Below are 23,264 nucleotides of genomic sequence, written 5' to 3' on the forward strand. Positions count from 1 at the left end.
CCACTCACCTCAGCCTCCCAAAGGCGCAGGATTACAGGCTGAGCCACCAAGCCCGGCCTAACATAGGTTTTTAATGTTGTTTCTCTTATGTGCTATTCTCTTTAAGTGTAGTGCTAAAACATTCTGACTTTAAAAACAATATAAGTTACAACATTGACAGCATAAAGGAAAAAAAATCATGTTTATCTCAGTACATCCATTAAAAGCTGTTCGATAAATTGTAATGCTTATTCATGATTTTCAACAACTCCTGGGAAAAATAGGAATAGAAGGAACTTCAATCTGATAGAAGATTTAAAACAACAACAATGATATAATCTACAGCAAACATCATACTTAAGAGTAAAATATTGCAATATTTTTCCTTGGAACCAAGAACAATACAAGGATGTGTATTTTAGTCACTACTATTTAATATAGTACTAGAGATCCTAGCCAGTGCAATAAGACAAAAAAAGAAATAAATAAGATATACCGGGATTGGAAAAGAGGACATAAAACTGTCCTTATTTTCAGATGACCTTATAGTGTAAGTAAACAGTATAAAGTACTCAACAAACTATTCATATTAATAAGTGAATTTAGCAAGGTCACTGAATAAATAAAAGATCAATGTATAAAAATAAGTTGTATTTCTGTATGCAAATAGAAAAGAAAAATGTTAAAAGATACCATTTACAGTAGCATTAAAAATCCTCAAATACAGGGAATAAATCTAACAAAAGATGAAGAAGATTGCTACACTGAGCACTACTACATTGCTAAGAGAAATTTAAAACAGCCTAAATAAAAGAAGATGTATGTTCAAGTCTTAGAAAACTTGATATTATCTAGTTGTCAGTTATTCCCCAAATTGATCTGTGGGTTCAGTGACGTCCCTATCAAAATCCTCAGAGGTATTTTAATGTAGCTTGACAAGCTAATTCTAAAATTTATGTAGAAATACAAAGGGCCAAATAGAGGTAAGAAAATCTTGAAGAAAAAGAAAGCAAAAGACTTACACTGCTGAATGTCCAGACAAATATGAAGTTCTAGGTAATAAGATGGTGTGGCACTGGCACAGACTAACTAGACAAATAGCTAATTAAATAGATTAGAGTCCAGAAACAGATGCACACACATATCATCATTTTATGACAACAGTGATACTATAATGCATTAAGGAAGGGATAACCTATTCAAATTTGGTGTTCAGTCAATTTGCTATCCATATAGTAAAGAAATACATCTTGAATGCAGTCTCACAACATACACAAAAGTCTGTTCAAAATCAGTTCTAAATCTAACTATGAAATTATAATAAAGCTTCCAATTCATAAGAAAACATCTGAGAATACCTTCATGACCTTGTGGAAGCCAAATAAAAGTCTTATAGAACACAGAAAGTATTCATCATAAAAGATTAATTAATTGAATGGCAATTAATTGAGAACCTCTGTTCATCAAAACTACAATAAGAGCAAGCCACAGAAGGTAAAAATATCGGGCTATATCTAGGTAGCAAATAACTAATATCTAGAATACACATACCACCCCTATAAATAAATAAATAAATAAGGATAGAAACTAACAGAAAAATGGACCAAAGACTTGAGTGGGCACCTCACAAAAGAAGATGTCCAAATACCAATAAACCTGTGAAAAAGTACTCAATGTCTTTTTGAAATTCAGGAATGAATCCACCACACTAGCTGAACTGAGAAAGATCAACAATAACAAATGCTGATGAGGTGCGGAACAAATGAGACACACTCTGCTGATAGAAAAGGGTGAGGAAGAAAGAATACCAGTTAGGAGGCAATTGCAGAAGCCAGGTGGGAGACGATAAAGCTTAAACCAGGCTTGGAGAAGTGGAAATGTGGATATAATTAACCATGGTGCCCCACTTTCATCATCTGAGTTCTTCAGTATCCTTCTGCTTATCTCCCAACAGTGCATTTAAACTAGGGTTCCTGCATGTGAGAAGAACATTACACAGTATGGAGAGCTCAAGAAAGCATCAAGTGCTGACACTGGCTGTGAGACACTGTTAGACACTAATAACCAAAACATCACCCTACAGTTAACCAAACCATTGCCAGACAAAGTAAAAAGTCAAATATGGATGTAAACACACAGGGGTGAGCCTGAATGTTTAAAGTGTACTTCTCAATGCCAAGTTGTTTACCAGAATTGTATACCAGTAGATTGTTTACCAGAGCTATCACATTTAACCACTCCATCAGTATCGTGAATAAATAAGAATAGACTCAATAGGTAGGGAAATTGCTAAAACCTGTTTGACAGAACAGAACAAGCAGCCAGGTTAGCCTAAAATCTGCCAAACTGAGACCTACAATCTCCAGGTGGTAAGCCCAACTGCTGATTACTGTAATCTGCCAGCCCTAAGAAGCCCAAATTCTAATTGGTTTATGATAGATTTTAAACTCAATCCTGATCAATTAGGGATTGTGAGATAATCTACTCAGAAATTAAATTGTGTTTCTGACCTGGACAACATAAACATAGTATCATAAACTTTAAATATCACATTTATGAAAGAAAAGCTGTCTGAAATGCAAAGCTGGTACTGGTGGTGAGTGTGTGAGAAACCTTCATACAGCATTATTTCCACAGGACAGTTTTTTCGTTTGTTTCTGGATTGGGGGGGTTGTTTGTTTTTTGTTTTGTTTTGTTTTGTTTTGTTTAAGTTGGAGTCTCATGCCGTCGCCCAGGCTGGAGTGCAGTGGCACACTCATAGCCACTCCAGCATTGACCTGCCAGGCTCAGGCGTTCCTTCTGCCTCAGTTATCCAAGTAACCAGAACTACAAGCATGCGCTATCATGCCCAGTTAATTTTTTTTGTTTATTGTAGAGATGAGGTGTCGCCAAGTTGCCCAGACTGGTCTCAAACCCGTGGGCTCAGGCAGTCCTCTCACCTCGGCCTCCCCCACAGGACAGTTTGTAAAAAGACTTTTAAAGTACCCTGACATGGACAATTATTATTCAAGTACCAAATCAGTTCTTCTATTGGTTAAACCAGCTGCTGAACCATTTTATGAAAGGAACTCATGAATGGAGCACCAGCATTAAAACATAAGGGACACTCCTCCAGCTTACATGGAGTGGGAGGCCCAGAGGTACTGCCTCTTGTTCCACAGTGATACCAGAGGGTCATTCACTGAACGTAGGACTCAAGAGACACACAGTTTGATGTTTGCCTGCTAAGGTAGTTCTTGTACATGTCTGTTAGCATCACTTTCAACTTCTGAGGAAATAAGATAAAAGTAGAGCTTTTGAGAGCAGCAGTAAAACCCAGTGTCTAATGAAGGGCACCCCCTTTGAAAACCATTCCTAACTTCTTGTGGAGTAGAGAAAGTTGGGTAAGGGGTTAGCTTGGCACATTCATCCACAAGGGTCAGTGGTAGGCTGGAGTTAGCTCAATGGAGTTAACAGAAGCCAACTGTGTATATCTCTTCCCAAGTCCACATGTAGTAAAGTCATCTATTGTGGGAATATTTACACCAAGAAAATTGGCAAACACTACAAATCAAAGTTAGAACTGAGTGCCTTGTTCATTGATTGAAATTCGTTAACCTGAAGATTCACATTAAAAGTGACATCCTGTAACACCGATACCAATAATCAAAGATGCCAGAGTTAGGAGAGAGTAGATCTAAGTGATTTCCAAGCATGAATGCTTGAGAAGAATAGGAAACAGGTACAGACAGAGCCAAAGGAGGATCTAGGAACCAGGAAAGACGAGAATCAGGAAAGATGCAGCAGGAGGTGGGAGAGAACCCAAGGAATTTCAGAGGTGGTATGCAGTTATCTTTGGCATATCTACATAAAATGGCCACACTTACTTTAAAGGCTGAAGAAGAAATAGTACACGGGGACTAAATCATAGAAATGGCCATCCATTATCTTTGCTTACTCATTCAGCAGAAATTCCACTTCAGCCAGGCTCATCTCTGACTGTGATTCCATCCTCTGAGGGCTCTAGTAGCAGATTCACCTCCTTTGTCTCCATCAAGCTTGTCTTGCTGAAAGTTAATGGCTGTGCTCCAGTGACAAATCTCAAGTTATGACAGGTTTAACTCCATTTAGCATTTTCAGCATTTCCCAGTCTGTGGGTTATTAGCCTGGAAAAAAAAGTTAGTACAGAAATACAAACAAAAGCGAATATAAACAATAGTCTTTTCAAAGTTAAAAACAGCAGGAAAAATCAATAGAGTTCTCATCATATTATAAATTACCTTAAATTGCAATTTTGTAACAACTGAATTACTGTGTTTAGGCTATTGATTTCATGTACTACATAATTATCACTATAGTAATACCATGATTAATTAGCTAATCTCTCACATTTTCTGGGATTTAGTTTTATTTTAAACACAGCATGAGAGCAGAGAAGTATTATGTATCTTGTAAAAGCTCATGGCAAACATTTAGTGTATTAACTGCATCCATCCATAACTAAGAGAACATTATATTTAAAGGAGGCAGTAATGGTTATGAGTATAGTGTGTTTGTGGGAAAGACATACAAACACAGCACAAGTCCAGTGACTGACAGAGTGACTGAGAGGGGATATTATACAGCCCATAATAGTGTAAAACAGTAGAATTCAAATCTATAGCAATGTAGTTAGCAATAAGATTGCAACCTCAGCTAATACAACCAAGAAAACATTTGAATAGAAGGTGATATTTTATATATTTATCAAAACACATATATGCACATGTGCATTTGTGCACATGTAGATAGGTAGAGAGAGAGAGATGATAGGTAGGTAGGTAGGTAGGTAGATGAGATAGGTAGATAGATAGATAGATAGATAGATAGATAGATAGATAGATAGATAGATAGATAAATGATAGATTCTTCCTAATTGAGCAATCTCAATCCCATAGGATAATACTATAATTTGTTTTATTTCTTTCTAGTCACTGCATTTAGCCATGCTCAAGAGTCTCTTAATGATGTCTTGGGCACATCCCATAACCTTCTGGTCACTTTTAGTTATAAATGATCTAGTCAAGTCTAATTTAATATTCAGATTATATCTCTTCTCCCTCCACACACTGCGGATCAGAATTGTGGTTTGAGGGGCTTAGAAAGTGTCCTAGTCCATCTTCTGTTGCTATAGTAGAATACCACAGACTAGGTCATTCATAAAAAGAGAAGTTTATTCAGCTCACAGTTCTGGAGGTTGGGAAGTCCAAGAGCATGGTACTGGCATGTGGCGGAAACATGGCAGAAAGGCAAAAGCTGAAGTAAGAACAAGAGACACAGAGGAAACTGGACCAAACATATCCTTTTTGTCAAGAACCCAATGATAATTAATGCCCTCAGGAATAGCATAAATCCATCTGTATGGTAGAGTCCTCCTGACCTAATCACTTCTCAAAGGCCCTGCTTTAATATTGTTACAATGGAAATTAAATTTCAACATGAGTTTGGTAGAGACATTCAAATCATAGCAGAGAATAAAAAGAATACTCTGTTCTTTTGTTCCTTTACTCTACTCTACCACCTTTGAAAGAAATGGAGTCATGGAAAGAAGCCTGGAGATCTCCCTCGCCTTTTCTCTGCAAGGAATATGACCCCATTGATGGAACTGGAAAGGGGAAAATTGAGTCAAAGATTTTCTTTTTTTTTTTTTTTTGAGTTGGAGTCTCACTCTGTCACCCAGACTGGAGTGCAGTGGCCGCTCCCGGCCACCACAGCCTCGACCTGCTGGGCTCCGGCAATCCTTCCGCCTCAGCCTTCCAAGTAGCCAGAATTACAGGCATGCGCTACCACACCCAGCTGATTTTTTTGATTTATTGTAGAGATGAAGTCTCACTGCCCAGACGGGTCTCAAACCCATAGGCTCAGGCAATCCACTCACCTCAGCCTCCCAAAGGCGTGGGATTACAGGCTGAGCCACCGAGCCCAGCTCAAGGATTTTCTTACTTAACAGTTTGCCTGATGTTGCAGAGAAGACAAAGGTGGTTGCCTCCAGTTGTTGACTGATCTCTTTAGATATGGGTCCCTTAGTGACCTGAGTTTCCTATGAGCTCTCAAGGGCCAAATCTGAGGCCACAGAGCATCCTGTTACATTCATGTTCATATACAGATACCCTTTAAAATATTTATATCTCTCCTTATACCTGAGAACATACAAAGTGCATACAATACAGAGAGATAAAATATATTTGAATATAATATGAGAGAAACATGAAAGCAGAAAAATGTTTTAGTAAAAAATGAGTAAAGTTAGTACATAAATGTCAAAAGTCTTTCACACATGCCGGAATAACATTAGGAATGACCAAGGAGGAGGTGTCTCTTGATTTCAGAGGAGGAGATCATATGAATAGCACTCACTCTAGAAGATATATTTTGGTATTTTTCATACAAATACTGTTTTTGATTTACAGCTAATTTTATTTAGGAATTTTACAACTACCTATGTTAATAAGATCATTGATTTATTTTCTTATAATATCTTTGTTCAGTTTATATCAAAGATGTCTTACACTTAGAAAATTATTTGGGTAGCTGCTTCTTTTTTAAAAATTTCCTGACCAGTTCACATGAGACTGGGATTATCTGTTATAAGAAGTTCTGGTAAAATTTATTTATATAGTGAGGTGGTGACAAGATGCTTGATTATCAATTCAATTCTTTAATGGTTGTTTATTCAGATTTTCTATTTCCTCTTGAATGAATTTTACAAATTTTATTTTCTAGAGCATATTCATTGTATATGTTTCTATTTATTTTCAAAAAGTTTTTAGAATAATATATACACACTGTAGAAACTGAACTACCAAAAATATATGTAGTGAACAACCATGGTTTTTGAGATCTCTATTATATCTCTTTTTATTAATCTGATGCCTTGGTTTATGAATACAATTTATAAATTATAAGGTGTTTTTTTTTTAAATCCTGAAAGTCCGTGGACAGTAAACTCTCCAAATAAATAAATATTCCCCAAATATATAATCTCTCCAAAAAATAAATAAATCTCCCCAAATAAGTTCTCCAAATAAATAAATAAAGACTGAGAAGCCTTTATTTTTCCTTCAATCTTGAATGAGGGCTAAGTGGGCAGAAAATCCTAGGTTATTTTTCCCTTAGTACTTTGAAGTATAACTAGATAAAATAAAGTTTCCCAAGCTGTGATCTACATAACATCAATCAACCACATACTACACACACACACACACACACACACACACACACACACACACACAACCCATGTGCAAAAGCAAAGTGAAGTGCATGGTCAAGTATGGAAACACTGATACTATCTTATGGATTCACAATGCATATTTGTATATTTAAAGCCTTTGAGTCACCTAACAGCAAGGAAATTTGTTTCACCTTGTTTAACTTCTTAACAGAAATTTTTTTTTTTACAATTATAAACATCACATAGAAACCAGTTTCAGAGATGCGACAGTACACTGATTTAATCATTAACTGTCAACAAATAACTCTGCACACTTGTTCAGAAGGTATCTTCATTCTGCTGTCACCCTAATTTAGACTGTGGTGTTAGGTTTTATCGCTGCGTAACAAATTGCCACAGATTTAGCAACTTAAAAGAAGCACCATTTATTGTCTCACAGTCCTGTAGGTCAGAAGTTTAGGTACAGCCTAAGTTTTCTGCTCAGTATCTCAGGGACTGAAACCAAGGTATGGGCCAGCCTGTATTCTCATCAGGGGTTGTCTATTGAAAATATTGTTTCCAAGACCATTTAAGTGGTTGGCAGAATTCAAGTCGTTGCTAGTTATTGGCTGGAGTGGCTGCCAGCGGGTCCTTGCTGTCTGGCCCTCTCTATTATCAGAGCCAGTGATGGAGAGTGTCTCTTGCACCAAATCCATCTCACATTTTGTCTCTCTGACTTCGAAAAGGGTTCAGTCTTTTTTTGAAGGTTTATCTGATAAGGTCAGGCTCACCCAGATAATCTCTCTTTTTATTAATTCAAAACAAATGGCTTAGTAGCCTAATCATGGCATGGTGTCCAAGACATTCACAAGCCCTGCCCACACTCAACAGAAGGGGATTCTATAGGGCATGTACATCAGGGGACAGGAATCTTGAGGACCATCTCAGAATTCTCTCTATTATGTTTATTATTCTTTAGCACCAGCCTGTATGAGTGGCCACACTCCATATCAGATAAAGAGTTTCACTTTGCTTTCTTTTCAGAGAAGGCTATCACTGTAATATAACCCTTAGACTTCCTGTCAGAACAATAACTGTGTGGCTTGGGTTCTGAGCATGCAGGCAAGCAGGAATAAAAAGGTATATTTAAGCTAACTCACAATCTTAGATTAGACTGCACTTTTGCAATATCAATAGCTGATATAGAGTGGAATACCTCAGGAAGTAGCCATTCATTCATTCCCTCATTTACCAGTGTGCTCAATACAGATGTCATGTGTGGTTTCTGGGTACAGATATCTTACTAAAAAATAGATACAACACATGCATCCTCATGATCCACAGGAAAATAAATATGTGATGAGACCTACAGAGGAAATATTGAAGCAAAAGAAAGAGCTGCTATCTCTGTTGGTGGTTGCCAAAGTCAGAAAAGGCTCCACAGAAGAAATTTTATTTGAATGGTTTTTTGAAGTATGAGTAGGAGTTTGGCAAGGCAAAAAAGTTGGGAAAGAACAACTTCTAAGCAAATAGTAAGTATGTAAAAATGTATGAAAGAAAGCAAGGTCCTTAGAGAATGACTATAAGGAATAAAGCTAGAAAGGTAGGCAGGAACCAGACATGTCATTAGGGAATTTATATTTCATTCTATAAGTGGTAAGAAATCAGAGGAAGTTGTTCTACAAGGGAATGAAGTGACCAAATCTGTGTTTCAGAGACATAACTTGACTGGTCACTGTGTGAGAGAAGCTGAACACAGGGAGACCAGTTAGGAAGTTAATACAAGGACAAGGAATGGCGAGAGCCACCCTTAGGCCAGTGGTCGTGAAAGAGAAAAGAATGGACTTTAGAGTGAGGAAGAAGCACAGGCAGAAGGCAAAGCTAAAATAATTGTTCTTTTCTTTCTTCTCTTTTCGAGGTACTCTAAAGTAGGCACAGAAAGGCTGGTTCAACTGCGTGTGATCGAAAATTTTGTTCTTCTTGGTTTCTAGTCTATTAATCTAATCTCATGCCTTCTTTATAGGTGTTTAAGTGAATACTCCCCAGAAGCAAAAGATTACAGATACAGGCATAGATGTGGATATGAATACTGAAATAGATATGGATAGAATACATACATGTATAATACATACTTTTATATTTTATGTATAATATAAAATTATATACATACTATACCTTTAAACACACACACACAACATCTTGCCTCTCATTCTGCCAAGCCACAGGGAAATCTTGGCTAAACTTTGCCATGGCAGTGCCTATAAATAAAATTAATAGTATACTAGTATATGGCTAAGGAGACTCAGAGCCTTATATGGAAATGGTGGAGGCTGGGTCAAAATCCAGTTTATTTGCTCTTATGCTCAAGACGAAATGTAAATTTCCACATATCATACATTTGTTAGAGCAGGCTTTACTACTGAAAGCAATTAGGTTCCCTGCAGTTACAAGGCTCCCATCTCAGCAGGATGGGCTCTAGCACTTCCTTCCTAGGGTGGAGTCAAGTCGCACACTACTTAGCAGGGCAGGTCTCAGCTGCCCAGACTCCAAGGACACTACTTCTAAATATAAAACCCTGTTATGTGGCTTGTGAGAGAACAAAAATTTCTCCTGATTCAATTACTACTTTACTTAATAGAATTGTCTGGCTATTATTGTCCTTGGCTTTAGGCAGCACTATTTTTGAATGTCATGTTTAAATTTAATGAATAGTGCCACCTGAATTGAAAGTCACGTACATTGCAAGATTCTGCAGAAGAGTAGCTGCAGTCTGCATGCTCCATTTGCTTCTTTCCTGCTCTTCCCCTCCTTGGAGAACTTTTACACAGAGAGCAGCAAGCCCAGTCCATTTAACTTCCATTAGCAGGAGATAATGGTGCTGCCTGAATGGTTCCAGGGAGCCTCTTGTGAATGAAACTGATGTTTTATTTCCCCCCCCCACCTTATGTCTGGCTGCTAGAGAGGAGAGGCAAAACCAGAAGACACTCTAACTGCCTACCATGACCATTGTTACATAACAATTAAGACCACTCTTCCTGCACATTATGAGGCAACTAATCTCGACTTCTAACTGGCATCTTGTCATCCTCCTAAATATACTCTACCCCTTCAAACTCAACACAACCCAAATCAAATTAACCACCCCTACCATTTTTCAATTCTTAACCTTTCCTGACTCACACATTCATGGGTGAGCATAAATGAATCACTCTATTTCTGCTATCTCAAACTGGAGTCATCTTTTCTCATACCCTTCCCTAAATGCCTAAAGTGAAAATATTTTCCAACTCATGTTGAACATGACTCTGAAATTTCCCACAACCATCTTCTCCTTTGTGATCACACTATCACCCTCAAATTGTTGTTCTTATTGTCTTAGCTATGTTGAGGCAATAAGAGGTCCCATCATCTACTCTGCCACAATCAGTAAAGACCTTTCTACTGATGGCACCATCTTCCCTTTATAATATCAAAAATAAAATCAGATCAAGTTAAGAAAAACATTAAAGTTTATTGTCATAGAAAAACACAGCTCAAGAACTGGGGGACTTCAAAGCAAGTGGCACGAAGCTCTCTTACAGCGATTAAAGCATAGTTTATAAAACATAAAGGAGAAAGTATTTTGACTTTTTTCATGATTGGCTATTATACATCACCATTATTCTTTTCAGGAAAAACAGAACTGTTTAAGCTGATTTGTCTATAGCTGACTGGTTTAATTTCATTGAATCATGCGAACAAGGATATAAAGCTTATATTTTGTGTTTATGGTTAATTAGAAGGAGTCTTCTGGGGAAATTAGGATGACTTAAATCGTGGTTATATGGTTATGGGCAGTTGGCCTTGAGGTATATTTAAGCTGTGGCCTCCGTTTTTCTTTTCTTGAACATTACCCAAGACCTAGTTCTCCAGATAAAAGTCTGCATGAATGACTGACAGTTTCCTTTACCTTCCTTATCTCATTGACCTTCAACTTTATTCACCATGAGCCATCCATTCCCACACTTATATCCTAGATCTTGTTAAAATATCCCCAGCTCTCTGTATACAGTCTTCTATCCTTCCATCCCCAACGCCCTAATTCTGTCACTCTGTTCCTTCATTCCTTCATTACTTTTATATTTTATATAAAATATACAATTATATACATATTACATATTTAAACACACACACACAATACCTTGCCTCTCATTCTGCTGAGATACAAGAAAACATTGGCTTAACTTTGCCAGTACTCGGCCCTCCTTTTCATTCCTAGTTACCTCAGTCCTTCCACATGCCCTCGGTCTTGGTAATCTAATCTTGGGAATTTGTGGCCGCTTCCTCTCCCACATGCCATGGCTCTCGCTGACAATTAACCCATCCTTTGTTTTCCTTACCTGCCAGGCTTCCTCCTCATTTCTCACTTGTCTTACTTGATCTGCCTTTCCGGGCCTAACCCATCTATGGGCCACCTCCTCAGCACTACTATAGTGACTTCTCTGAAATGCAAATCTGAGTGTGTCCTTTCCATCATTCAGATACTTCAATTGCTCTCAGATGCCTTTGGAATAGTCCAACCTCTGGCCAGGAGGCCATTCATGATCTGGATCCTACATATCTATTCAATTTCATCCCACAAGACCCTCCACTATGACCCAGATATAGTAAGCCACCTGCAGTTCCCAGAGACCCTAGAAACTCAGTGAACTCCAGCTCTTTGCCCATGGCACCCCTCTACTGGAATGTTCCTCCCATCTCTTCTTAACTCTGCCAATGCTGTCTCATTTGTTAATACTCAGTTAAAGTATCACATCCTCTGGGAAGTCATCTCTACCTGTCCATCAGGTTCCTTCCTACCACCATTGCCACCCCACCTCTCTTTACCTGTCCATCAGGCTGAGCCTTTGGGGACCCGAACTATAGAATTTCCTGTTTTGTCTTTGTCTGCCTGCAATGCAAAACTGAGAGTTCTTAAGTTAGAAGCTATGGCCCCAGCACTCTGGCATGCAAGGGTGGTAGCTGTGTCACCAGCACCCAGCTCAGAGCCAGTGCCCAACAAGTGTTTATGAATGAATGGATAAACCTTTCCCCTCTTTTATTTACCAACACTCTACTAAATCTATGCCTAATTGACCCATTGTGCAGTTGCTGCCAGTTTACATTTTTGCCAATTAAATATTTCCTTTAGCTAGTTATCCTGTTTTTATTTCACTAAGTTTAACTTATGGAAGTTCTGTTTAGAGAAGATCTATCTCAAGTATTTTTTTAAGCAAGATGGAATATAATAAATAAATAAAGTACCTTAGCTCTATTGAGCAGCAACACAAATACCCCCATATGTGGTAACACCAGCCCTAACATCTCTGGAAAATTGAAGATGGTCAGTGTACATCAGTGGTTCTCAACAAGAGTGAGGACATTAGGCAATGTCTGAAGACATTTTTGTTTGTCATATCTAGGGGGTGGTGTCACTGCCATCTAACGGGTAGAGAACCACTACTGTCCAATGCCGACAAAAAGAAGCTATTAAACTGAGGTTTGAAGAATACTTTACAGGTCATTGGACTAACTATTTAGGCCACAGAGGAAGACTTAGATTTGGTCTAAGGAATATTTTCCTAACAATGAGATTACTCCATAGTAAATGGATGATTACTGAGGAAACAGTAGTTCTCTACCCAGGCTACACTGTGGAGTCATCTGGGAAGCTGTGAACACTGCCAGGGCCTGACTCCACCCTCAATGGAGTCTAATTTAGTCAAGAATGGGACCCAGTAATGGGTCATGTTGTGGAAGCTCCCAGATGATATGAATGAGAACCAATGCTAAGAACCAGTGACCCAAAGCAAAAGTAATGAATCCCAACAACCTGTGCTTAAACAAAAGAAAGGTTACTTTTATCCAGCTGGGTGTTCAACACTGTAGGAATACTCCACGCATTCCTACCCTACTCCTATGCCTAGTGGCCCCAACAGTAGGCCTTGTACAACCGTCTTCCTGCTGTGGCTCCTCGCTCATAAAAGTCTGACAGGTGAGTCCTAAAGTGGAGCCAAGAAAGAGAATTCAGGATCTAATGCCCTGATGAAGAGGTGACCTATGGAACTTTGCTCTCTGACCCCTGAGTGACAGGAGTCTTTTGTTTAGGAGAGTTTTCTGGCTTATGAGGGGATAAGGAGCCATTTATTCTTTGGTCAGCCCAAGCATGTGTTATAGTTGCTCTGAGAAGCTCATGAGAAAAAAGAGAAAGACAAAGATGGAAAATGGTTACACTTTAGACCACTAAGGGGGTCTTTCCAAAACAACAGACAGCTTACGGCAACAATACATCCTTTTTTAAAAAATCTTTTGCAGACACGGTTCACGAATTTCTCTTTTGACAGAGAAGCAGGCCATTTCCCTGGATATAAAGACAAAGTGAGTATCAGTAGTAGGAAAGTTACGCTTTTGTCTGTGCACAAAGCATTTGAAACAGGCCTATGGATTACTACAAACAGCTGTACAGAATTATTGGCCATTAAGGGTCAGCTGAAATTAGTTAGTAAATTAAAGAAAGTCCAATAATCAGAGAGTCAAAAGGAGAAGGAGACAATGAGGGTGGGGCAGGTCTGGATAGAACCAGAATGGAGAGAGAACATACTTTATCTAATATTTGGGACTTGTTTTCTTATTCTACAGTTAAAGATGCTGCGGTTCAGAGAGGTTGTGAAAGAGTAAAAAACTGCCAACTGTGTAGAGCTAGGACTGAAAACCAAGTTGGCCTCACTGCAGAGGTTCTTTAGAGGCTTGAAGCGAAAGCTGGGTCAGCAGAGGCAGTGAAATCCTTAGGCTAATGGTGCAATTAGCTTGTCCATTACAGGCTTACATTTCCAAGCCACTCACTAGTCTTACCAGAGCCTGGCCTAGCTGGGGGTTCATATGAATTCCAATGACTATGGCATGGAGACAAGGCTCTGGTGGGGAGAGGTTGGTATCTTGAATGAAGGGCTGGATGTGTGAAGAAGGGTTAAGAAGAAAGTTCTTGTGGAGGGAGGAGAGAATACAGGAGTTGCACTGAGTTTCAGAGTACATTTTGATAAGCTGACTTCAGTGTCCCACGCAGGCCACTAGAGGTAGGAATAGTCTTACTTTAATAAAGATTAAGTTTTTCTTTATGAGAATAATAAAATGCTCATTACAAAAAATGTGGAAAAAGCCGGACTCGGTGGCTCAGCCTGTAATCCCGCGCCTTTGGGAGGCAGAGATGAGTGGATTGCCTGACCTGCAGGTTCGAGACCCGCCTGGGCGGCAACACCTCATCTCTACAATAAATTTTTAAAAAATCAGCTGGGCGTAGTAGCACATGCCTGTAATTCCGGCTACTTGGAAGGCTGAGGCGGAAGGATCGCCGGAGCCCAGCAGGTCGAGGCTGTGGTGGCCAGGAGCGGCCACTGCACTCCAGTCTGGGTGACAGTGAAACTCCAACTCAAAAAAAAAAACAAACGTGGAAAATACAAACATAGGAAATGGAAAAATAGACTCAATTGGTAAAAACAATAAAACTTATTGTGATTCCAATTTTTTTCTATTTATATAATTCACATTATTGTGATTATGAATTATATATAAATATTTGTTCTGCTTTTGTCACTTAAAATTGTAAAACAAGCATTTTCTATCTTATTTGCATGTCATTTCTATCTTATTTGCATGTCATTTCTATCCTAATATGTTATAATTATATTGTAAGTATGTATACTTATATGTAAATGATTGTAATATAAATTATTATAATTTAGAAAAGTATAAATCCTTATATCATATATTTATACAACAATGTACCTAACCTGTACGGGGCATTTAGTTTAGAAGGTCTATTATAGCCAGGTGCAATGGCTCATGCCTGTAATCCCAGAACTTTGGGAGGCCAAAGCAAGAAAATTGACTGAGCCTAGGAGTTTAAGACCACCCTGGGCAACTTGGCAAGACCTCGTCTCTACAATAAAACAAAAAATTAGCCAGGAGTGGTGGCATATGCCTGTAGTTCCAGCTACTTTGAAGGCTGAGGAAGAAGGATTGCCAGAGTCCAACAGGTCACAGCTGTGGTAACCATGAGTATGCCACTGCACTCCAGCGTGGGTAAAAGAGTAAGACTCATTTAAAAAACAACAAAAACCTATTATAATATACTAAAGAATGGAATAACTGAACCAAAGATATAGAGGTTTTAAGGACCTAAGACTGTTAAGGGGCTGGATCTTCACTTAGGCAGGTCTTCTTAAACTGGTACCTATTCCTGGGTTTGATCCTCAAACTTGGCTTGCTCACAATTCAATTCTTTCAGTAGCAGGAATGACTGGTACTTAGGAAGTATATAGCAGTTGTGAGAAACAAACTTACCTGTACAAAATCAAAGGATGGACACAGATACGTGGAATACAGCAGAAGCGAGACTTTAGTGATGGTCTTGCAAGATTGGATGTCTGGTGGGCAGCCATAATGAAGCAGGAAGAATCAACATTTTTATCCCTAAAACTCAGATCCCTCTCCTGGTTCCTCATTAGAGGAATTCTGCAGAAGTTACAGGCTCTCCCGTACAATGCCTATGTGACATACTTTGATTAACTTACAGAATCATTTCATTTGTATGTCCTATTTGCCGAACATCTTACAGAATTACCATTCTGATTGGATACCACCAAAAGTTTAAACATGAAGCCTGCCAAAGTAAAAATTCCGTGGAAAAAAAGCACAAAGAAACAGGAAATGAATCAACAAAAGAGAAGCACAAAGCATTTAGACACCAACTTGAGAACCCAAGATAAGCTAGGCTCCAATTTGAAAATAAATCGCCACTCTTATTTCTCACTAATTTATAGTAGAAATCAGAATTACCACATGGAGACGGTGGAAGTCATTACTACTGTTTGCCAAATATTTCTGCTTTCTACCTCCCAGACAGTACCTCCCATATACATCCCAGTATGTAGGATCATACTTCCTGCTCTCTGTAATCACCTGGGGCCTGTATCCAGTTCTGATGAGAAATTGTGTTTGCAATGGACACTTGTTTGCAGGAAGCAGAGCTTCTGGAGCTCTCTTTCTCTGTCACTGTGACTGGCAATATTTGAGAAGGTGACTGCTCCATCAGCCCACGACGAGAGTATGAGCAAGAAATACAAATTTACCATTTGAAGTCATGAGACTTGGAAGATGGCTGAAACTGTAGCATGCCCTAGCTCATCCTGACTGCTACAGAGGCAATATTAATATTAACCTCTATAAACGGAAATCAACTAAAGTTGAAAGACTGCTGTTAGGAATTAATCCGAATAAAAGAAAATATATATGTCAGCTGTTTTATGGTCCTTGACTAAGAGTACAGTAATGTTCAATGTTAATTAAGACTTCCTCCTCCCAGATAGTCCTGGCTGGGCAATGCCAACATTTACCTTCCTGAGTCTCCTTTTTACACTTTTACCATTGACCAAGCCAACTTCTGATGGTCACCGTCTACTTTTAATTGTTGCTTTTATTCTAAAAGTCACACCATATGCTATGGTGTGAAAAAATGAACAGTTTAGACTCAAAAGCAACAAAATGTAAAAGACCTGTTGTCTCCCTCCTCTAACCATCCTATTCCCTCCAGTTTCCAGTTGGGGGTGTATCCCTCCAGGCACTTTCTCTGAAGTTCAAAGTACAAATGGAACCCACTCTTCATATCGTTCTGTACTTCCTTTAGTGTGTGAGGTATCTTTTCATGCCGGTGCATATTGATTTACCCCTTTATCTTTAATGATGGCAGAGTTGTCTTTCAAAGCTTAACCATCCTTCATGTAATCAGTTGGTAAATAGTTGGGGTTTTTCCCAGTCTTTTGCTATTGTTAATAATGCTCTAATTAACACTCCTGTAAAAATGTATTTTCTGCACACTTATAAAAGTTAATACAGAAGGAAAATTCCCAAATGTAGAGTTGAAGGGAACTTGGAGTTTAAATGCCAGTAAATATTGCTAATCCCCTTCCCACAGGTCAGATCAATTCACATTGCCACCACTACAGTGAGAGTTCTTGTCTCCTCCCCCTCTCAAGACACAGGGTATTATCAAACTTTTAGAAATCTCTACCATTATCCTCATAAAAAAATATATTGCACTGTTGATTTAAAGTGCATTTCCTTAGTAATAGGTGAGTTTGTGCAAGATCTTTCTTTAAGTATGATAATTACTTCAGTCAAGTATGATGAGGGCTGGGTGGCATTCTTTCTCTTTAAGTGTGCTGATTTTATTGTTTGAGTCTCAAAGAACAACCCTATTTTTAAGCCCTGAGGAAGCATCTTGTCATTGACCCTCATTTACTGAATAAATAGGGTTCACAGCATTTCTAAGACCTTGAGAGAGAGAGAGAACAGCTGGGGTGTTTTACAGTGATGTCATCAAGGCAGATGGACTGGGAATTGGCCAGCCCTCGAACTTCTCAGTTAATTGATGTGACATATTCTTTCATTGCAGCAATTCAGCTTTGTGTCCTTGCCTACTGACGTGCTGGAAATTGAGGTGAAGGACAAGTTTGCCAAGAGCCGTCCCATCATCAAGCGCTTCTTGGGAAAGCTGTCAATGCCTGTCCAGAGACTCCTGGAGAGACACGCTATAGGGTAAACTGTGACTGAGCTCTCACTACCACTAGAGTTGGCCAACAGGTCGTGCCCAAGGGGGGCCTGTAGGCTGCCAACAGTATAGTCTCAAAGAAATTCAAACTAAGATGGTGTTGCTGTATTTCCTTGGCTTCTCCCATTAATTATGTTTCATCCTTCCCTTTCCCCTTACTTGTGTATTCCTGATTACTTATGCAAGAGAGGAAAAAATCCTGAGACAGTATTAAAAGGAGCCCTCAATGTGGCATATTTCTTTACAGCTAGAAACTAAAGCTTGTTTTACTATGAAGAATATTATTTCATTCATATGCCTGCTGGATATAGAATTTAATCATATGCAACATTTCCATAACAAGATGAAATGCTGAGTTACTAGGGCAGAGCATCGTAAAAGATGCTAATATTTACAGAAAATGCTAGATAACATAGATGAAAAATGGAAAGCATGGCAGAATTCAATTGTATATGAGAATGTATTTCTGTGTTTTGTCTCTTCTGCATTCATATCCACTCATGGTTGCCATTAAAGTGGACTATGGCCAGATAAAATCCTTATGTATAATACGGTATTTCTTTTGGTAACAGCAACTATATTTGAAAACATTAGGTATGTTTTCTGTTCATAACATACGCTTACATACAATGTAATGCTTAGAAAGATAGCAAAGGAATGAGAAAAAAACATGCAGAGTTTCCAAATGTCTTTTTTTAATTTTATTTTAAAGATGTGGGGCACAATTCAGGGTTAGGTATACAAATGTTCATTATTCAGGTAACCTTGCTGATGAGGTGTGCCCCTCCCTTCCCTGGCAGTTTCCCTCAACTGCCATCCCACCCCCCCCCTCCCCTGGCAGCTTCCCACTACTGCCAATCCCTTCTTTATAGTATTATGACAATTGTTCAAGATCTGCTTATGAGTGAGAACATATGGTACTCTGTTCTTGTGATCTTTGTTGTTTCAGCTAGTCCTCACAAGGTTTCTGTAAGGTAGCATTATCACCATTCCTCCAAAAGATGGAATGCAGCTTAGAAAGGATAAATAATTACTGAAGCCTAAGGCTTGTGAGTGGCAGAGAGGCAGCTAGAATTGAGAAGCACACCTGCCTATCTCCAGAGCCCAAGTGCCCCTCCCCACCCAAACAGGCTTCACACAGGGTTCCTGGGACTGACTGTCTAGTCTATTGTGGGCCACGCTTTCCATTTCTCTCCTTCTCGGCCCTACTGGCTGCTCTCACAGCTGCTAATACCTCTGCCAGGGGGTTGATACAGGGACCATTAATTGTCCCTCCATGTTGCCACAACCCACAGAGAAGGGCATGGGAGGGGGGGCGGGATTCAAGAACTCCTGTACACTCCTGAACAGATTACTGAGAATTCCCTTGTTTTCTATGCACTCCCGATAAGTAGCTTCAGGGGATCCTTGACTTCCCTGCAGACTATGACCAAAGAAAATCCCTATTTACTCCTTTTCTTTGAACTATATAATATCAATGTAATCATAAGGCTTGTGATTTGCATGGTTTTTGCAATGCTTGATGTCTTAGACTTTGTAAACTTTCTTTACTCTAAATATCACTATCTAAATGCAAAATGCAGCTGTAACTTAACTTTTATGCAATGCTCTGCTGGTCACGTGGTTAATGTATAGGTACCAGCAACTCTGGACTATAAAAGTGAATGGTAAAAGCCTGGAGGGTGAGCAGAACCATTTTAGAAAGACCTTGAGTCCAGCTCTGCTCCTTGGATTCGAACTCAGAAATAAACTTCTTTCTACCCTGCCCCTTTGATTTATTGGTATCAAGGGGAGCAGCTGAGTGATACTCAGACCATAACAGGGTGGGTTACTGTGACCATAAGAAAAACATCCTGAACCCAAACTTAATTGCAGTCAGGGAAGGCCTAAAGAGGAGCAGACAGTGACACAAAATTAAATTTATTATGCTTTATATTGGCTTTCCAGGTTTTCTTGCCTTGGCTTTTCACTCATCTAACCAACAAATATTATTTGAGCCAGTGACATGTGAAAGGTGCTGCAATTGACACAAAGCATGTCATACGTAGCCCCTGTGAGACAAAAAGTGGGGCTATGAAGAAGGCTTCTGCCCACCCTAGCACCGAGCACACTGCAGCCCAGCATGTATTAGATATTCAATCTGTACCTGTTGAACCCAACTTCTCTCTCCTGCTCGCTTTAGCACAGAGAGGACCTATCTGCTGTCCCATGATGATACTTTCATAAGCAGAAGCTGCTGACTCATTTCTCCTTGGAATTGTCCCACCCTGCCCGTCTCCCACTACAGAAAAGCACATCCCCAGGTGGTAAAAGCAAGTAATTGAGGTAGAGGAGGGTGTCACCTACCAGATGAAGGTCAATTATGATCTTCCCAGTGTTCTTGCCACCCAGGGTAATGGAGGGCACGGATAGAGTATAATTGAGCCTAAACCTCCTCCAAGAGAAAGCAACTAGCAAGCCATGGACATGCTCTCCTCCCACCCCCTCTGAAAGGATGGCACACCATTCCCTGGTGGCTGGGTGGAGTGGCGCCTCTGCCAAGGCTTGTTGCTTCCCACGCTCCTGGAAGCCATTCTGTAGTGCTGCCCCTTCCACCAGAGATGCCCCAAGGAAGGTAGGAGCAGGATGTTGGAGGGATGGCCACGGAAGCAGTGGTTGTTCAGCTTGCATCCAGCCTGGGCCATAGCAGGACCCCAGAGTGCACCCATAACAAAAGCGAATCCAATTCTCACCACAGCCTCCCCCTGCTCTCAGGAAATGCCAGTAAAGCCCTCTATATCAATTGCTTTGGAAACGTTTTACTCCACCTGCACCAGCTGCCTCCCTGTCCTCGGATATTTGAACCTTTCCTCCCTATACATACACACACTCATTTCTAGTACTCCCTTGATTTCTTGGCCTGTAACATCCCAGCCTTTAGCTGGCTGGCTGCCTCTGACCCTGACTATCTCATCTTCACTATCTCATCTTGGACATGTCACCAGCTGCCCTGAAGCAATATTTGGTAGTCCTACCTTATGCCCCAGCTGGATGTAAGCTACTTAAAGACAGGGGCTATGTATGACATGCTTTGTGTCAATTGCAGCACTTTTTACATGTCACTGACTCAAATAATATTTGTTGATTAGATGAGTGAAAAGCCAAGGAAAGAAAACCTGGAAAGCCAACATAAAGCATAATAAATTTAACTTTGTGTCCCTGTCTGCTCATCTTTAGGCCTTCCCTGATTGCAATTAAATTTTGGGTTCAGGATGTTTTCCTTATGGTCACAGTAAACCTACTCCATAGTATTGACCAAGACCCTTCTAAATAGACAGAATTCCGAGGCTCATCCTATTCTTCCTACATATAATGTTGTCTTTAGTGATCTTCCAAGAAACTCCGAAGTCTAAATTATGGCTTATCAAAGAATACTAAGTCAGGGAATCATTAGGATATATGTTGTCTGTTTCGTAATGCCATCATTTTCTAGAAAGAAACATTAAAACACTACCAGTCAGTGATTTATCTTTCAATTTGAGTATCACAAATTAATAAATGGATTAAAGAGTCATCTGAGTAACAAGTGGTTTGGGGATATACTTTGTTATTTATTGGTTACACTGAATGTGTTCATTTCTGAACACCCAAGATTATCATTCTTCTTATTTAGGCCAAGGTGGAGGATAATATAAAACAATTTATATTGTTGATGAAAATGTAACAGCAAAGCTTCAGGCTGATTGCCTCTAGATAGCTTTCTTCTTAGAAATTAAGAAATTGCTTTGAGTGGGTAGAGGGGATAGCACCAGAGCCTAGGATGGAGAGTCAGGGTAGCTACATGTGGGAGCCTGACAGCCCAGAGACCAGAGAACCCAGCTACAAGTCTTGCTCTGCCCCATCATGAAGCAGATGCCTTTCCACAGCACCCACTCACTCTCCAGTAACCATGACAGCATCCTTTCTTAGACACTGCATACAGACCACAAAATATGCATTTGCTGGCACTGTCCATCATTAAGGGCATATTTGGAAAATGGCAATCTGCACAGGAAAAGCAAGCAAAGACTATCCATGTCTTTTTAAATTCTCTCTCTTTCTCTGTTTTAGAATACAAGTTAGCAAACTTTTTCTGTAAAGGGTCAGATAGTAAGTAGTTTAGGCTTTGCAGACCACATGGTCTCTGTCAAACAACTCAACTCTGCCATTGTAGCATGAAAGTAGCTACAGATAATAAGTAAGCTAACAGACATGACTGCGCTCCAATACAACTTTATTTATGGACACTGACGTTAGAATTTTATATAATTTTCACACGCCACAAAACGTTACTCTTCTTTTGTTGCTTTTTCCAGCCATTTAAAAATACACAAAGCTCACAGCCATACAAAAACAGGTGGTAGACCAGATTTGGTCCACTGACTGTAGTTTGCTTACTCCTGCTTTGGAACACAGGTGGTCTCTGACTTACGATGGTTTGACTTAACATTTTTTTTGACTTTACAATGGTGCAAAAGTGCTATGCACTCAGTAGAAACTGTACTTTTAAAAATTTCTATCTTTTCCTAGGCCAACAATATGTGATTGGTACTTTCTTGTAATGCTGGCAGCAGCAGTGATCCAAACCTCCCAGTAGACTCTGCAATCACAGGATAAACAACTGATATTGTACTCTGCAGTGTTCTGTGTTCAATAAATGCCATGAGATATTCAACACTTTATTATAAAATAGGCTTTGTGTTAGATGATTTTGCCCCCAGTAGGCTAATGTAAGTGTTTCGAATACATTTAAGGAAGGTTAGGCTAAGCTATGATGCTCTGTAGGTTAATGGGTTTATCAGGTTGTAATCCATCGTATGTTAAGGAGCATCTGTAGTTAATAAGTATTTCCTTGTGGTTTTGTATTGCCGTTGAGCATACATGCTTTCTCATCTTTATCTAGAGTGGTCTCCTATGTACCTGAGCAAGTCATCACCTCCTACCTCCTAGGGCACAGAAAGCACACTGTGTATGGTCATTAAGGGGAGAGGTATTGACCAGATGTGTAATGATGCTTGTTTCCTTCTAGGGATAGGGTGGTCAGCTACACACTTGGCCGCAGGCTTCCAACAGATCATGTGAGTGGACAGCTGCAATTCCGATTTGAGATCACTTCTTCCATCCACCCAGGTATTTTCAGCACGAACTTCATGTCTTGTCCTAGGCCTATGTGACATAAGCGTGGTTCCTTTCTATAAAATACAATAACCATGGTTCTCTCCAGACATGTCCTAGGTTTTGTGGTTCTCTATCCTCTCTTCCATTTGAGGCCCAGAAGCCAGTGATCTATTATGGAAGCCAGGTTGCTGTCCCCTTGATTGAGAGACTCCTCTTCATTCTGATGACCCAAAAGTAGAGGGTTAGACAGTGGAGTGGGGGTCAACAATGAGGCCAATGTGGATTTAGAGCCCTGTCTTATCATTCTACTGCCAGAATCCACATAGGAGGTGCTCAATAGATGTTTAACCATTGTAT

The 23,264-nt window shown here is 39.6% G+C and overlaps 1 protein-coding gene across 1 annotated transcript in view; it reads left to right on the plus strand.

The window, feature by feature from the left end:
• The window catches only part of HECW1 (HECT, C2 and WW domain containing E3 ubiquitin protein ligase 1), a gene marked incomplete at its 3' end in the record, with an annotated part of 437,085 nt that overhangs the window by 311,129 nt on the left and 102,692 nt on the right, over positions 1-23,264 (plus strand). The window contains exons 7-8 of the mRNA XM_021706110.1: positions 17,616-17,758; positions 22,819-22,919. Of these exons, the coding sequence (XP_021561785.1) occupies positions 17,616-17,758; positions 22,819-22,919 (244 nt within the window). The remainder of the gene's footprint in view (positions 1-17,615; positions 17,759-22,818; positions 22,920-23,264) is intronic.

The sequence above is a fragment of the Carlito syrichta genome, unplaced genomic scaffold, assembly GCF_000164805.1.
Source record: "Carlito syrichta isolate Samal-C Ts95f unplaced genomic scaffold, Tarsius_syrichta-2.0.1 Scaffold315149, whole genome shotgun sequence".
NCBI lineage: Eukaryota > Metazoa > Chordata > Mammalia > Primates > Tarsiidae > Carlito > Carlito syrichta.